This window comes from Armigeres subalbatus, chromosome 2 (genome assembly GCF_024139115.2).
Source record: "Armigeres subalbatus isolate Guangzhou_Male chromosome 2, GZ_Asu_2, whole genome shotgun sequence".
Classification (NCBI taxonomy): Eukaryota; Metazoa; Arthropoda; class Insecta; order Diptera; family Culicidae; genus Armigeres; species Armigeres subalbatus.
In genome coordinates this window covers 290777262-290795244 of record NC_085140.1, presented here as the reverse complement: position 1 = coordinate 290795244, position 17983 = coordinate 290777262, and the positions used below count along the sequence as shown (strand labels likewise).

The 17983-nt window shown below is 38.4% G+C and overlaps 1 protein-coding gene across 1 annotated transcript in view; it reads right to left on the bottom strand.

The window, feature by feature from the left end:
- Window positions 1-8107: 8107 nt before the first annotated feature.
- The window catches only part of LOC134212396 (protein rigor mortis), a 49401-nt gene continuing 39525 nt past the window's right edge, over window positions 8108-17983 (bottom strand). The window contains exons 6-11 of the mRNA XM_062690191.1: window positions 12645-12938; window positions 9509-10054; window positions 9283-9433; window positions 9129-9222; window positions 8429-8592; window positions 8108-8366 (exon numbers count right to left, since the gene is read on the bottom strand). Of these exons, the coding sequence (XP_062546175.1) occupies window positions 8243-8366; window positions 8429-8592; window positions 9129-9222; window positions 9283-9433; window positions 9509-10054; window positions 12645-12938 (1373 nt within the window). The 3' untranslated portion in view covers window positions 8108-8242. The remainder of the gene's footprint in view (window positions 8367-8428; window positions 8593-9128; window positions 9223-9282; window positions 9434-9508; window positions 10055-12644; window positions 12939-17983) is intronic.

The window sequence follows — 17983 nt, the reverse complement described above, 5'->3', positions numbered from 1 at the left end:
TTCTGTCTGCAGTGGTAATCTCCAGGTGTACCGATACGGGAGACTGTGTTGGAAGTAGGTGCTGCGAATGGCCATATTCTTGGAGGCGGCGAAATCAATTAGTCGTAGGCCGTTTTCGTTCGTCAGCCGGTGAGCGCTGAACTTTCCAATAGTCGGTCTAAACTCCTCCTCTTGGCCAACCTGAGCGTTCAAATCTCCTATGATGATTTTGACGTCGTGGCTTGGGCAGCTGTCGTACTCACGTTCCAGCTGCGCGTAGAATGCGTCCTTATCATCATCAGTGCTTCCGGAGTGTGGGCTATGGACGTTGAATATGCTGAAGTTGAAGAACCGGCCTTTGATCCTCAACCTGCACATTCTTTCATTGATCGGCCACCACCCGATCACGCGCATGTCGCCCATCACTATGAAAGCTGTTCCCAGCTCGTGTGTGTTGCCGCAGCTCTGGTAGATGGTATGATTACCTCTAAACGTTCGCACCATTGATCCCTTCCAACAAACCTCCTCCAGCGCTACGATGCCGAATCCACGGTCCTTGAGCACATCGGCGAGTATTTTATTTATTTATTTATTTATTCCATTAATGTTGTAACGTAAGACAATAGTCTTTTTTAATGTTACATTGAGTAGTTTCTAGTAGAACAAGCGCTTTTCTGAAATATATATTGTAAACTTAAACTGTCATGGTAATATACTAATAGAACTTCTTACTTATCTAAAATGCTCTCTACATCCTCTCTTAAAAACTAAAAATGATTTTTCTATTGAAAGATTTACAGGCAGTGAATTCCAATGCACTACACCTCGAACAAAAAATGAATTCCCGTTTTTAGTTGTCCTATAACGCGGTATTATAAATTTTTTAAACCGAATGCTCCTTGCAACATTGAGTTTGCTATATAAATAATCGGGCTGTTTTGTACTCGAAATGTTGTGTAAAATTAAGCAAGAGCGAAGTTTACTGAAATTTTTCAGAGGACATCCAATGAGTAAATGGTGCAAATGCGAAACACTGTTATATCTACTTAAATTGAAAACATAGCGTACACATGCATTTAGTGCTACCTTTAGCTTGTTATGAGTATGCACTAAAATCGAATCAAGTAAAAAGTCACATGCTAGGAAATACGGTAAAATAAGGCCCTTAAAAAGTTTTAATTTAGTTTCACTAGACAAGAACGATGACGATCTAGAGAGCGTTCGCAAACATGCATAAATTTTACCGCATTGCAACATCACATAGCTATCCCATTCAAAGCTAGAACTGATGCGGATCCCTAAACTTGTTGCATTCTCCACAAAATCAATTGCTACACTATTCAAAAACAACGATGGTTTAATCGAATTAATTGAAGAACTATTAGAAATGAAAATTGCATTTGTTTTTTTTCGCATTTAATGCAAGTCTATTTTTTTTTGAGACCACTCGTAGATCCGTCTTAAATCGTCATTTATTTCGGAAGAAATCTTGGCAGCAGAGCTTTCCAGACACGGGTAATACATTTGGGCATCGTCGGCAAAAAGATGAAGTCTGCAGTTTTTTACTACACACGGTAAGTACTTTATATATAATGAAAACAAAATTGGTCCTAATATAGACCCCTGGGGAACTCCTGATTTAATTAGATTAAATTCAGAATAAACACCATTATTAAAGACGGCTTATGATCTTATCTTGCATTCAAATAAGATTTAATCAAGTTAACTGCATGATCAGAGAACGTGAATATGGTTCTAAGTTTGTGGCATAATATGTAATGTGAAACAGTATCGAACGCCTATAGAAAAATCTAATAAAATGAGCACTACTGGTCGACCATTGTCAACAACAAGACCGATATCGTCAAGAACTTTGAACATTGCGGTTTTAGTACTGTGTTTAGAGCGATAACCGGACTGGAGTTTTTCAAACATTTTTGACAGTGCACTTAGTATACTAATTGGCCTTAAATTATCCAGTGAGCTTAGGTTAGATTTTCTCTTTATAGGTACTCTTTATAGGTATAACCTTTGTCTTCTTCCATGCTTCCGGAAAGACACTAGTTGTAATAATGGAATTAAATAAATGTGTGATCGGTTCAATTAGAATAGGACAAATCGCTTTTAAAAATTTCATCGGCAAATTATCTAAACCAATGGCATTCGATTTTATAGAGTTCATGGCATGAATAACATCTATTTGGTTGATTCTACCAAAATAAAAGGATCACGATCTGTTGAATATTGTTCATTTGAATAATCAGTTACAACTTCGTTAACGGTGAAATTGTTACAAAAGCATTGTTTATTTCATCAGCCGTAAAATTGTTAACAGTTTCTGCCTGTGGTGTGTTAATTCCAATTTTTTAACATTTTTCCATAACTCCTTTGCAGGAAGAGTTGAGCTCAACCTGGAAGCGAAATAACATTCCTTAGCAGATCGTATAAGCTTGTTAACTTTATTACGTGCTTTTTTGTAAAGCTGGTGATCATTATCGTTTCTAGAATACTTCCATTTTCTATATAGCATATCGCGATCAACAATAGCTCTACTAATAATTGAATCAAACCAGGGATTAGACTTTTTAAAGGGAAATATTACATATGGGAACAAACCTTTCATGTAAATCTACTAGTAACGAGCTCAAGAAATTCAATTGTTGGTTTGAGTCAACAGAACAATAGAAAGATCTCCAGCCGGCTGAGTTAAATGCATTGACTAGAGAATCAGTATCAATAGCATTGTAATTACGAAACTCAATGGATTTTGCATATGTTTTGTGATCGAAATCAAGAGATGCGAACACTAGATCATGATTAGAAAGAACAGGAATCTCTATTTGGCTAAATTTCAAAACCTTAGAAGCATCATTCGTTAAAATTAGATCTAATTGCGATGCGCCATTTTTATGAAAGTAGGTTGGCTCGTTACCTAAACATTCTACTGAATGAGTATTCAGGACGCTCCAAAAATTCTCCGTTTTCGACGAGTTCATTAGGAGATTCGTGTTGAAATCGCCCAAAAAATAAATGTAGTTATCAGGGCTGTGCAATGTCAGGATACTCTTTGTACATTCATAGGAAACTTAAAATGATACTCTTTCTGTATAGCTAACCATCATTGCACAAAGAGCGTCCAAGACAATCAAATGGAACGACGCTCGTGCTGATGAAGAACATGCGAAAATGTGTATCCCGCTGCACAAGATATTGTGTTCTATGCTTTGCATTAATTTTCACACGATTAGCTTTATATGTGTGCACGGCCCAATGGCAATACAACTGCAAATTGATGGTGATGAGTATCTTTTCGAAGGCAAGTGAAATGATGGTCCGGTATCGTGCCACTCTTTTATATTTTGGAGAATGATGGAAGAAGCAAATCCGATCATTTCAATAGGCATGTCACAATAAACAGTTTTGTGCCACTATGATGGTTGAGGAGAGTGTGGAATGCAGAAGAATAAGCGTGTCTATATCAGGGTGTTAAAAGGTGTTGATGGTGATGGTGCACAGCCCTGGTAGTTATACTTATTCCCATATGACGATAACAGGTATTCGAGAGATTCAGTGCAATCTATCCCTGGAGGGTTGTAGAGTGCCACAAATAATAATTTATCATTTTGTAAAATAACTTCAACAACAATGAATTCAGTTTTTGGTACTCCACTCTGGTTGCTCGACGTACTAATAAGGTTATACGATATGTCTTTTCTAATATAGATCATCACACCACCTCCTAAACGACTTACTCTATCATGTCTAACAATTTCATATCCGTCAATTAATAAAATAGAACTATTAACATTTTCGTTTAACCACGTTTCACTAACACAAATAATGTCCACTTTGGAAAATTCAACAATGAGACGCAATTGCTCAATCTTACAGAGTTTACGAGCACAAATACTTTGAGAATTAACACAGCAAACAGAGAGCTTGTTATGATTAACACTGCTTTCATTACGGTACAAGGAATGCACCAGTTTGTCGAGGTGTAAAAATTGGAATCATTAGCCATTTGATAAATAAGAAAACTTAGCTTTTAAGGGAGGATAATAGAAAAGCATTTCGTTCAACTTCATATTCTTCATTACAATTCACAAAAATTTAAATCTAACAAATTCATCATTATGTGGCGCAAACAAAAGTAAGAAACTACCTTCAGCACTTAGCATTTAACCCTATGCACCATTTAGTGCCTGTAAGACCAAACCCCAACAGCAGCAGCAACAACAGCGGCAACTCGTACAGACTTTTAGGAGGGGAATCATGGAACACAAAGGAAGGAAGGCAGGATAAACAGAAACTCATGAGGATAAGGTAATATGCAGTTGTCGTAGATCATCTTCCGTGGATACAGGAAACTCTTTATCGTCGCCAGGCTTTTTCACAAATAGCATTCCATTCCTTGTAAACACTCCTCGCAGTTTCCCATTCTTCTTTAGTTGCATTGCTTTGGATCTTAGATCTCTGATGTGGATTGCCAAATTTTCGTTGATGTAAATACGTTTGTTCATTGCAAAGCCAATCCCGGAGAGCGACAACGAGCGAGAACGAAGATAGCGAGAGTAGAAATCGTTCCGCTGAAGAGTGATCGCAAATTGTAGCAGAATGATATAAACATTTCCAGCCGTTACGGTTCCTTTGGAGAGTCGACGAGCATCAACGAGAGGATAGTTATTTTCGGCATATCCAAGTAATTTACACCATGTGCGGAAATAGGACAACAGGTTTTCTCCGTCTACAAATGGTACTCCGCTCACTACAAGATCGTTCATCCGTGAAAACCGATCCAGGGCGAGTGCTGCATCCTTCTTCACAGTAGCTATCGATGTTGACAAGTTGTTGAACGTTTGCTTGTTTTCCTCTCGTAACTTTTCGATATCGGTAGTTATGTCCTCCCGTAGCTTGTTCATCTGTAATGCAACAGACGATACAGATTCACCCAGCTTCTTGAAGTCCTCTTTTGTCGTCCGTTGATATGAAGCTAGCTGTGACTGCATGAGGGATGCGATCCTCGAAACGGTAATATCAGCCCCCGAACTTGTAGTACCAGTTTAGCTAGTGAGTTACTCCGCAACCGCGTTTGGTAGTCCTTGTTGTTCATGGTGGAATGACGTTACACAGATATATAGAGTGTTCTTTGTTAACCACACGAGTGTTGTACAGCGACACTTCACAAAATTATGTTAGACGCACTTTTACGGAATATCGGTGATAATATTGGCACTAACGAACACGATTTTTGATAGAGTATGCTAAACTGGTAAGTATTTTAACATATTCGTGATTAAAACTTCAGAAAAAAGGGATTATATTCTGTTTGCGCCGGAGCGGTAAATTATTACGTCCGCTTCATTCTACAAGCACACAGCAATGTATGCGTGTGCTCCCGATGAAGTTGACAGATTTGCAGTTCCACGAACCGAGTTTCCAATCGCTAGTCCCTTTTCGTCGCAGTGGTCTTCGCCGATGGTTCCGGTCCGTACTCTCTTGTTGATTATTCGTTGCTTATGATTTCTTAAAGGCTGGCTTGCAGGGCCTGACACCATCCCCCTAAAATTCCGAAGTACCATTCCTCCTTATTTCCGGTGGACCATGGTGCACAGTTTCACTTTAGAGTCCCTCGCTGGCACTCGGACGATGATCAGCCGCCCCTAACATGGAGAACAGACGCTGTTGTGAGCCGATCCTGACATGGAGAACAGACGCTCAATAAGATTTGCACCTCCGGAAGGAGCAACCCCTTCCCTGTCAACATACGACCATAGTTCCCACCGGGGTTGGTTACCCGATCTTCCCTAAGGTTGCTCGTATCCCGGCCAGCACCGCGGGGAGGTAGGGATAGGAGTTGCTGGGTAAGAGGCTAAGGACCGCGAGATGGGGTCTATTTTATTCCTTCAGGTACGCGAAGTACCAATGGTACGCTTTACCCAGCATTTGCCGTGCCGGGCCTGGCGCCTTATTGAGCTTAAGTTTTCTTGCGGCTACGATAAGCTCTTCGTTAGTCACTAGCGGTACCACGTCGACTGACTCGTATGGTGTAGCGGGCCAGTCCGATGGTTCATGTGTCGGAAACAATCCCTCTACTATACTGGCTAACAGCTCTGGGGATCTTTCAGGAGGTGTGCTATTGGTCCTAGACATCACTATCCTGTATGCATCACCCCACGGGGTGTCATTCGCCATCCTGCACAGCTGTTCGAAGCAGGCTCGCTTGCTACATTTAATCTCGTAGTTCAGGGCTCTGCTCGCTGTCCGGAATACCCCTCGTCTATCGAGTCGCTCAGCGTCTGTTCTAGCACGTCGCAACCTTCTTTTAGCTTTAAGACAGGTTCTACGAAGATCTGCAATCGTGTCAGACCATGGAACCATGGTCAGACCATTGGAACCCATGAATTGAGCCATATGACCACCAAGCCCACCTACACATTTCTCGCTTAACTTTTCAAAAGGACCTAAGTAACATTTTTTTCATGAAATAATTTGAATAGCGCAATCAACAGAACAACATGAAAGCTATTGATTGCGGTATTCAAATTAATTCATGAAAAAAATGTTACTTAGGTCCTTTTGAAAAGTTAAGCGAGATTTGTTTTGGTTGATCATTATAGGTACAAATGATTTTTATTTTGAACTTTTTACAATGCAAAAATAGTGACTTTAGTGACCATTTTTTGAAAACAGTGACTTTTAGTGACTTTTGGTTGAAAATAGTGACTTTTTAGTGACTAGACTCAAAATAGTGACCAAGTCACTAAAAAGTGACTCGCTACCAGGCCTGGTATGCAAATATCACCACATTGTGCAATTGGACGAAAGTTGTGAACCAAAAACAAAAAGGGTGCAGACAACCATCCACCTTCCCCTACTCATGACTCCTCTAAAAATAGCATGTGACCAAATTAGGGCGAAAGGACAAAGGCTTTTGTAAAATTCGCGTTTTCTCATATTTCTCTTCCAAACTTGGACGTACATGTTCATGATAGAATTAGAGGCGAAAGTATAGAATTGATAGTTCCGTTAGGATACGGCAGGCATGAAGAATGTTTTTATAGAAGTCGATTTGAAAGCGAGCGGAGGGCAATATTTGTGATGGCACATATCATACGACCTTCTTTCTGCCAAGCTCCCGTATGAAGGGGGAGGGAAGAATATCAGTGTGGAAGCTGATATATCTCCACTGGCCAGTTTGCAAATAATTTTTTAATTGTCTCCCCCTTATATCTTTGGCCGAAAATTCCAATTTGAAGGGGCTATAAATTTATAAAAAAATATTATTTTTAATAATATTATTTCTATCTTTTAAGTAGAAATTTTTTAAATGAATTTTTAGACATAGATTTAATTCGACACATTTCATTTATTTAGTTTACATCTAAACAGATAACACTGAATCAACAATTTGACGCCACAATACACGGTTCGAGGCCGCATCTCTCCATTCTCGGATACGCCCCACGCTCGCCAAGTCGTTTTGCACCTGGTCTGCCCATCTCGCTCGCTGCGCTCCACGCCGTCTCGTACCTGCCGGATCCTGGTATTCACGGCATTTTTGAAGGATTTGCCGTACAGTAAAGATCTGGTCCGTTGTCGAGCGGCCGTCAACGAAGCCGGCTTGATAACTTCCCACGAACTCGTTCACTAATGGCCAGTGGAGATATATCAGCTTCCACACTGATATTCTTCCCTCCCCCTTCATACGGGAGCTTGGCAGAAGGAAGGTCGTATGATATGTGCCATCACAAATATTGCCCTCCGCTCGCTTTCAAATCGACTTCTATAAAAACATTCTTCATGCCTGCCGTATCCTAACGGAACTATCAATTCTATACTTTCGCCTCTAATTCTATCATGAACATGCACGTCCAAGTTTGGAAGATGATATTAGCATTTCCATATTATTGTAAATCGTTTAACTTCACGTAGAAGTAACACACGAAATCATTAATTTAGCATATTTCTCTATTTTTTCTTGTCAATTGTCGTGATCGTATTGTAGTGGGAAAGAAACCTATTGGGGTGTTGCATTGCCTTTATTTTTACTTATTTTTGAAAGGGATGGATTAATTTCATTTTAGGAACAAAGTTTCTCTGATATTTCCTCAAATAAACGTTCCACGACTTTGAGATTTCATTTTTTTTACTCAAATTTCGTTCAACTTTTAACTGCCGAACCTATGTGATAATGGAGAAAACAATAAATAAATATAAGATAGGCTAATTCACCTTTCTTGGAAAAATGCAGGTCACATGTTGATCAGTTATCTGTCGAAGTTAGTTTCACGTTCAGCGCATCGATGGCACTCTGAATATCTTCGGTGATTTCTTTTCGCTTGGAAAGCGCGGTAACGGCATTTTTATAGTTTTTCGAGGCGGTCCAGCTAAAATCACACGTTATCATTAGTATGTCTAAACAGCACCTGAATGAATTATTTCAACTTACACAAGGGCAGCTCCTTCGAAATTGCCAGAGCTCTCCAGGTACTTGCCCCATTCCCTAGCAACGTGTTCGTAAATGGGATCGTCGTGAGCCTTCCGCAGTTTGCAAATGGCCCAAGCTTCGCGGAAATACTTGTGCTTGCAAAGGTAATCAATCGCTTCGGTAATCTGGAATTAACATGTGCTGTGTTATTTGAGGGACAACTTTATACGCGCCAAAAAAAGTTCTGTTCGTCGCCTCGAATTGTTTGTGCATTTAATAGATACTTTCAGCCCGTAGCTTGCTCATCTCTAAATTCAATATTTATTTGGATAACATAACCCCGAATTTTACGCCACAATACTCGGTTCACAACAAACTCTATTACGGCGTGAAACTCCGGGTTATGTTAACCAATAAATATTGAATTTATAAACGAGCAAGCCACGGGCTAAAAGTCTTTTTACCAAAGACTAAGAAATATTCGAGGATTTAAGTGTGTACACTATATTAACTATAAACTTTTGTTGGCTACATTTTTGTTTTCAAAAAGTTAGTCAATGCTTTTAGATTGGAGAAATTATACCCTTGAATTACAAAGTCATGTCACCCCACAACCCACTCCGACGTTCAAACAAATGATTAAAATAATTATTAAACCAAAAACTAAACCCAATTACAATAAGTTTAATAGAAACGAACATTGATCGAAAAGTGCACTTACCTTATGACTAGCCAGAAAATAGGGAATCGAGGCTAATGGATATTGTTTTTCCAAAAGTTGATAGCCGTACGCTTCACAACATTTACGCCAAAATCTACAGAAGATACAAAAATATTGCAAAAAAATAGCCTACGAAATACCATTCGTTCCTTACTCGTAAGAAATTGACGGTGCTAATGCTACCAGCTGATCCGTTAATCTTTTTGATGCAATCCTTTGAATGATAACCTCCTTCAATCGAAAGCCAATCTGAGGCAAAAGTATCGCTCCGATCGATGAAGTTTTTGCGATAGCATGATTTTTAGCTAAAACATAATAGTAGTATGAAATGTGTGAGAACTATAATAAGCAATATTAAAATACGTTAAAACCGAACATACTTTCGTCGTCGATAAGCTCCTTAAGATCCTTCTCGCTCATGAACAGTTTCTCATTAAAATATCGCTTTTCTTCGCTTTCAGCTATTTTTGGAGATTCTCCCTCAACGCCGTCCTCAACCAGATCATCCTCATTCGGTTCCTCGTAATTGATCAACTTCATCAAACACGCCAGGACATCTGTAGGTTTATTGATCTCTCTATTCGCCAGATGGAAAGTGGTGGGCACATTGGATTTCAACTCAACCGGTTTGATCTCCTTGAATTTAATTGCCTTCAGGTGCTCTGCCAACTCGTCCACTTCTGTCACTCGTTTTGCGTCAGATTTTTCTTCTAAACTCGAGTCTTGTTTCAATTGCCCATTTACCGGTGCCGTTGGCACGACGTCTGGTGCCACTGTATTGGTATCAACAACGTTTTCCGTGATGTTCATCGCACCGATCGACTTTTGTAGCTGTTCCAAAGGCTTGCCGGCTCGTCGTTTATCCCTGGATGCTTTCTTGTCGTTTCTATCTTCTTCGGTTGCCCACCTAACCGGAGGACGTGTTTCTGTGAAAATTAATTGATCAAATAAAAAAGGGTGAATTAGTGCACTGGATCGCTTTTTTACGCGGATGGATTTTCTTCAATTTTTCGGCCCACATCGACTTTCACAACTTTTGGAATATCACCTGATTTTTCAACGTTTTTCTGTGGATATTTCCGTGGGGTTAAAGTTTGGGTAAAATATAAAGAATATAAAGTGTAATACACCCGATTCTGTTTTTACACGGATTTTTTTACACGGCCGAGTAAAAAAATCCCACACAAAATTTTTACAAAGTTGCTCCATTTTTCATGATTCGTCGAGTAATCACAAAACTTTTTTTACACGGATTTTTCAATTTCATTTTCATTTTCATTTTCATTTTCATGATGTACAAGGGGGTCGCTGGGCCAGGTCACCAGCGTAAATCCGAGAACTTACACTTTCCATAATACACCGATGGAGTGGGGAGTGGGAATAGGCATCGCAACGTCATTAGCCCTGCTGCTTTTAAGTTTTGCGGGATACACGGGAGGTGTATTTTGCCTAAGGGAGTAGGATGGTAGTGGGATGGAGTGTGGGGTTTTATTGATCATAGACGCTGTTCGGAGAATTTTAATTAGCATATAGTGAATTCAAATGTAATTTACCTTGCTTCTTTTGTATCCTTGTTGGATATTTTTCAATAGTTTTTAATTTCGTCTTACCAGGCAATAATGTGTATCTGTTAGTGGTCACCGGCCCAAGAAATCGAATTAATCAGCCAGCTCGATTTCCTCTACACCGATAGCAAATCGGTCCAGATATTTTTTTTCTGTTCTATTACAATAGTGGGGGTCTTCCAATGTTTTGTTAAGGGCAAGGATGTTAACGATTATTCAGTAATTTGCGTTCGATCATTTAGTAGTTTGTCAATAACACATTTCATAAGCTGAATTTCAAAATATGTTGTATGGTGGACTTCTAGTGCGAAGGTTTTTCTACAACTCTGCCTAATGGTTCGTTGTTTGAATTCCACTAGTAACGGAGTTATAGCTATAGTTTCAGTAACTTAGACTAAATGATAACAAAATTCCAATCATTTAGTTTGAGTTACTGCAACTAGCGCTCTAACTCCGTTATTAGTTGAATTCTAAAAACGAACCATTAGGCAAAGTTGTAGAAAAACCTTCGCACTAGAAGTCCACCATACAACATATTTTGAAATTCAGCTTCTGGAATGTGTTATTGACAAACTACTAAATGATCGAACGCAAATTACTGAATGATCGTTAACATCCTTGGTTAAGGGTAGTAGCTCGCAACAATTAGTGGATAATGCAAAAGGAAGAAAAGAAAGAAGGTGATTATTAGTATTGAAAGCATGTAGCAGTCATGCGAGTTCATTGTGATATTCTCGCGACGATTACTTACAATAGTGAAATAATGTACATGTATCTGAATGTGTAATAAATGATATTTGAACTAATTTTAAAATAAAGTGATGTGATGCATGTGTAGTCTCGAATTAGTAACAGTGCTATATAAAAGGCAAAAGCAATAATCGTTAGATGCTCGGATCGGTGATTGCAAAACGGTATTGTCCATCCAAGCACGATTCAAGCACGAACTATGTTTGTGTGTAGTACGAGCATATGCTGTTGGCTCGGCTGTTGGTTGCGTTGCTTGACGGATGAGTTAATGGCGTGTACAAGTACGTTGGCCATCTCGATCTAAGGGGTCCCTTTTCTATTCTTCAAAGTAAGGAAGTTTTCATTCTGGAATAAGGGGATATATGTGTAGTACAGGAAATAATGTAATCGCTTCTCAAGATCGATCGCAGTATCGATTCCTAGTGGCACCACTAGTGTGCATCTTTCTGTGAAGAGTAAAGATACATTTAAGCTCTGGAACTTGACAGCATTTAAGCTGATCACAAAGTTGTGCCTTTGCCCAGGGTACACGGATTTTTCAATTTTAAACTAAAAACTTTTTTTACACGGAACGCATCCCCCTTGTAAAAAAAAGAATCGGGTGTATTACTCTACCGTAATCAAGAGTAAATGCATTCTTACACATTGAATTTGAAATTCCATAGGAAGCAGCATAATCATGTATTGATTTAATTTATATTTTCCTTAGAGTGGCCAAATTACCCAGACGCCCCCTACATACTGGGCCTTTCGCAGAAATTTTACGGGAAAAACCCAACTTAATTCACCGAGTACTGATACTGCCTTTCTCGCATTTAGCCAAGACACCAACCTTATATGGTGCTAATATGGTTCGATGTACCATTTTCTTTATAACTTTTAAACGCAACGGCTGATCGTTATCAAATTCAATAGTGATCAACTATGCTTTGCCCCCTGTCGAATGAAACTTGTTGCGAGAAAATCGGTTGATGATTACTATATAAAAAGTTGTCTAATATTTTTCTTACCTTTTGTGCACACACATACACACATACATACACACGGACAGACAGACATTTTCTCAGCTCGTCAAGCTGAGTCGATTGGTATATAACACTATGGGTCTCCGAGACTTCTATAAAAGGTTCGTTTTCGTAGCGAAATGATAGCCTTTCGGTACAACTTTGTTGTACGAGAAAGGCAAAAAACATGTACTTACTTTTCGCCAACGCATTCTGCGTGACAGGATATTTGGTGTAGTCAAAGAATGCCAGCGTTGTCCCTTTTCCGGTCAAAATCACAATGTTTTCCTGGATCGGTGAAAAGATGGCGCAGTACACCGAATCAGTGTTGCGGTACAGTGCGATGCAACTGCAGTTCACCGTATCCCACACGCGGACCGTATTGTCAAAGCTTCCGGATACGAGCAATTTGCTCTCTCCGTGACCCCATCGCAGGCAGCACACTCCCTCGGTGTGACCCTCGAGTAGCGTTATGTTGTCATCCACTTTATCTGAAACAAATCCAAAAATATTATTTTTAAGAGAGTATGATACTGGGGTCGTTCTTTTCTGCAGGAAATCCCTAAGCATTGGTGAATCTTATACAATGCTACAATAAAACGTTGACTAGTTTAGAAGCATGCAGTTTCTCTCATACCATATTTGCATTGTACCTAAATCTTTTTGTTGTTTAATAGCGTTCTAATCTTATTTGACATCATTGAGGTACAGTTTCTACAAGTATCACAATTGGAACAAATTTGTCTTTCAGTTCCAGACAAATGTGCGCACTATGGGGGATCCCCATACAAGCGAGCGGTCAAAAATAAAATTGGACTTTTAAAGTGATTTTCCACTTAGTTTTAGCTGTGTATGGTCGAAATAGCATGAATATACAATTTCCAACCCCCCCTTTGGGGATCGTCTATGAATTACGTAATTATTTTTTCATAGGTTCGATTAACGTGACAAAGCAAACCTATTTGGGAAGTTGAAATTTCGTGCGTTTTCTTAAGGAGAAGGAAGGGGCTGTACAAAAACTAAGTTCAGCAATTTATGGACATTATGGCGGCGATCATGTTAAATGACATTAATTTCATGACATTCCGTGATATTTTTTGTTCTCACTCTCATGCCTCACAATTTGTATTTAGAACAATTTGTTTGACAAAGTACTAGGATCTGAAGGATCATAAAGCATTAAATGTTAATCAAATAATCAGAATTGAAAATAACTTTTGAAAAAGGGTATTAGCAAATTAGAAATCGCAATCCCATGACATTTTTACGTGTACAAGTTATTCAAAAAATGAGATTAATATATTCTCAAAAAATGTGGACATTCATTGTGGAATGTAAGAATGCTCCATTCTTCCGAAAAGCAAAATTCTTTTAATTTAAATAACAACACTATTTGAATTACTTTTGATTTGTTTTCATATTTAGTTCTCCATCAGTAGCTAATGAATAGCTCAGAAAATTAGGTTTAGAGAATGACTCAAACCACTCAAGCCCCAAACGCATTTCAGCGGAATGGCGACGGAAACGGTAAAATTTGACAGGAAATATATGAGCGAACTGTTAAATCCTTCCGTTACCGTTGTGCTGCATTGCATTGGGGGTTTTATTCATTTACTCCTTTGAAAAGTTAATTAAATGAGCTCAAATGGTTATAAATAAAGTCGAAGTTATTACCAATAAATGTATTTTGACCATACCCTTTGAGCGCATAGTTCAGTCTGACCCATTTTCAATAGGAAACGATGGGACTAGATTTCCCGTCGAATGAAACTTGTTGCGAGAAAATCGGACACAAATAAGTGTCTAAATGGCGATTGCGTTCTTTTGCGCACATACATACAGACGCGCATGCACACACATACAGACATCACCTCAATTCTTCGCGCTTAGTTAGGTGAGATATACCACTATGGGTCTCCGGGCCTTCTAGCAAACATTCGTTTGTGGAAGGATCATTAACCTTTTAGTACGAGAGAGGCAAAACACGGTAAAAAACAAATGAAAAAAAATCAGAGTGACTTAACTCTGTTAATTGCAAATACTGGCAAGAAATTCTTTCGGGACATTTTAGTCGAAGCTTTGTCCTTGATGTGTATCATAAAAGAACCTGGGGATTCCTGAGGAAAAAAGTTCTTCACTATCAAAGTTGAAAATAGCGTCGTTTTGGAAAAATATTGCTTCCGCATTTTTCAATTTTTTCACAGTGTAACCATTAGTTTTGCACACCATTTAAAAGCTTATACAATAACCTTTGTAATGATGTATTAACATTGAAGAAAAAACATTTAAAAAATATTTCAATAAATAGTTGAAAATAAAATATTTTTTCAGAAAATTTGCTAACTTTTTACCCATTTCTGACTTTGCCACCTTATATCTTTGGAACTAGTGCACCTAGAGACTTCAAATTCAGAATTTCTCTTAATTAGAGTATTGACAATGGAGAGAAAATATTTTAAAATAATTCGGAAGACATGACATTTTCGATTAATGACCGCCCGAAATCCTATAGTGGTGCGTTCCAAACCTGACGGATCGGAAGCGAACACGGCATTCTTGAAATATGCTCTGTCCATCGTACCCTTCCAGCTGGCTGGCTCGTCTCCTTCTTGACTGAATCTGTTAACCCAGCTCTCCGCATGACACCTTCTTGCGAAATATTGAACAACAACGTGGTCCTTTCATGATTTTGAAACGCTAGCGAACCTAGCGGTAGAAGTCATTCAGGGTGTCTTATCATCTGTTTAAACACAATTCCCTGATTTTTTCAAGTTTTTCCAGAAACTTTACATAAATTTCCAGTTAAAAACACCAGAAGCCGACACTGGCGGAGCCTGGAAATCCCTCGGAAATACCTTAGTAAAATAATTTAGATATTTCTTCAGAAATTATTTTGCAGTTTCTTCGAGAATTTCTTTGGAAATTTTTTTAATCCTTAAATCCGCAATGTTGATTTAAAACAACAAACTGAAAATACGTTTATTGTTAATGAATTTAATGGTTATTTACGTTAAAAATATTCTCGACTATTTCTAAAAAAATGTTGGGGTTGTATACAAGACACGACCGCTCGACGTAAACTACGTAAAACCAAATATAGTACACTGAACCAATTATTCCGCTCTATATAGAAGAGAAGGAACCATCCCATCAACACCACTACCCAGCTTTAGCAGCATCTTCCACTCTGTGAGGGAGTACACTCTAAATAATCATCACGTCATATTCACGTGAAAAATCACGTAACTGATCTGTCTTGAATAAACGACGATTGTTACGTGATGTTAGTAATGTTAACCTGAAATTCACGTAACTTTTACTAAAAATCTTGGTGAATATGTTTGTATGTACTCGTAAACAATTAAAGTGAAATTGTGTTAGTGTGATTGCAGCTTCGGTACTTGCGGAAAACTAGCATTGTAAACAATCTTCACGTCAGATTTACCTGAAAACAAATATGGTTCTCATCCACCATACTTTTCACGTGAGAGTGACTTGATACTCACGTAAGAATAAAAGACACATAACCTAAACATAATTATAGGATTTGCAGAGGTAAGCGATATTTCATGTGCAACTAGGCGGGGATTTTCCGAACCTGCAGGTTCCCTCCTTGGAAAAAAATCAGCGGAAGTCGGATAAAATTTATAAGATTCGTAGAAAGTAATATGGAAGAAGATGAAGTTACATGAAGCCTATAACTACCGTTTTCGGTAGCGTTAGAAGAAAATTTCTATTCCAGATTTCAACTGCCAAGACTGAACTACTTTTTTGCTTGATTTAACGGCGGAAATAGCAGCAATTTTTGAGAAAGAAACTGGTTTCATCTTTTTCTACAAATCTAATAAACTTTATTCGACATTTTTCAGCAACTGATTTGTTCTCCAACAGTGTTTTCCCGAAGCGCAATGGCCGAATGACAGCATTTTCTGTCTAATGAAAAAAACATCATTCTGCATCAAATGCAGTTCAACGCATCAAGTGCATCAACAATGCGAAGAAGTCTCCTGTTTACGGCTGCAGGCAGTCACTAGCTTATTTTGCATTCATTAAAAAACAATTTTGCAATATATTTCAAACCATGTAGTGGTTACCTGATGTCATATAGCTTTTACTGAAATTTCACGTAACCAGTACGTAGAAAACACGTAAAATTCACCTGAGCAAACACGTAACTACTTTCAAACTTCACGTCATTAGTACTGGAAAATCCAGTCAGATTCACCTGATAAATCACGTAACTCAACGAGGTAAAATTTTGTTCATGTTACATGCCATTCAGGTCACTCTTACGTGAAAAGTATGGTGGATGAGAACCACATTTGTTTGCAGGTAAATATGACGTGAAGATTTTTCAGAGTGTACACTTAAATCATTTCACAGATTTCGGTGAATTTTGCTTCAATTCACCAAAATCTCAACAGCAGATTTGTTCGGTAATTATTTCACAAAATTTTCGGCGATTTTTCCTTTGTTCAACTGTCAAAACAACCAAAAATCTGTAAAATCATTCACCGAACAGTTCTGCTGTTGAGATTTCGGTGAAATTTCACAGAAATCTGCGATTTATTTTAAGTGTGTAGGGACCCCACTGTCTAACAGCTGGGCCACCCCATTTATACACCCCAGTTCAATAATTGATAATGATGATGATGATGATGATGATACTACCATCTATTGTAGCAAGACACCTGCCGATAGCACTGGCCATATCTGACAAACGATTTGATCATGATTACACTATTATTTGCATTTTTCATCAAACTCCTGTATGAAGGGCCAAAAATGGGTGGGGTGGTTCCATAAGCAGAAACACTTACGCGAATCCACGGGATGAATAGAGAATCTCCTTCCAGAAGAAAGTTCGTACATACAATAATATAATCGAGCCCTCGTTTCCTAGATTGACCCAATAGATGGGGAGAAGAGCCCGCCCTTTATCCACGAGATGTTAACAACAGGAAGTTGGCGATTCCACTCTTCCTATCCAAATCGCTTCAATCGGGTGCCCTGATGGTTTTTTTTATATATAATAATATAGTTTCATATAGTTTTAATGTAAATTGATAATATATAGAATGGAATTCTCTCACCAAATTTCATTTTGTAGGTCCAGAACAGGCAAGATCCTTCCCACACAGGTATGATTAAGCTCAATAATTGATAATACCCTAAAAATAGGCAATACCAAGGATTGGAACGCACTTTATAGGGGATGCATGATGCATGAAAGAACTAAATTTTTCAATAGTTTAGCGTTGATAATCAAAAGTTTCAATACTATTAGCAAATTGGTGGAGAGTTTGCGAATCGATTGATATATAAATCTTTAAAATCCATTGAAAGATAAAGGACCTATTAATGTTACAAATCTTACATGATTTCGTGACGGTCTCCAATTTTGACATTTTCATTTTACACCCTGTATCCGAGTCTTCCCCTTAGACGTAGTTTACGTCAAAATGCCTTGCGCCTTTAAAGGGTAAAAATTCTTTCGGAAATTTTGTTAAATTCGGTATTTTTTTTAGATCTATTT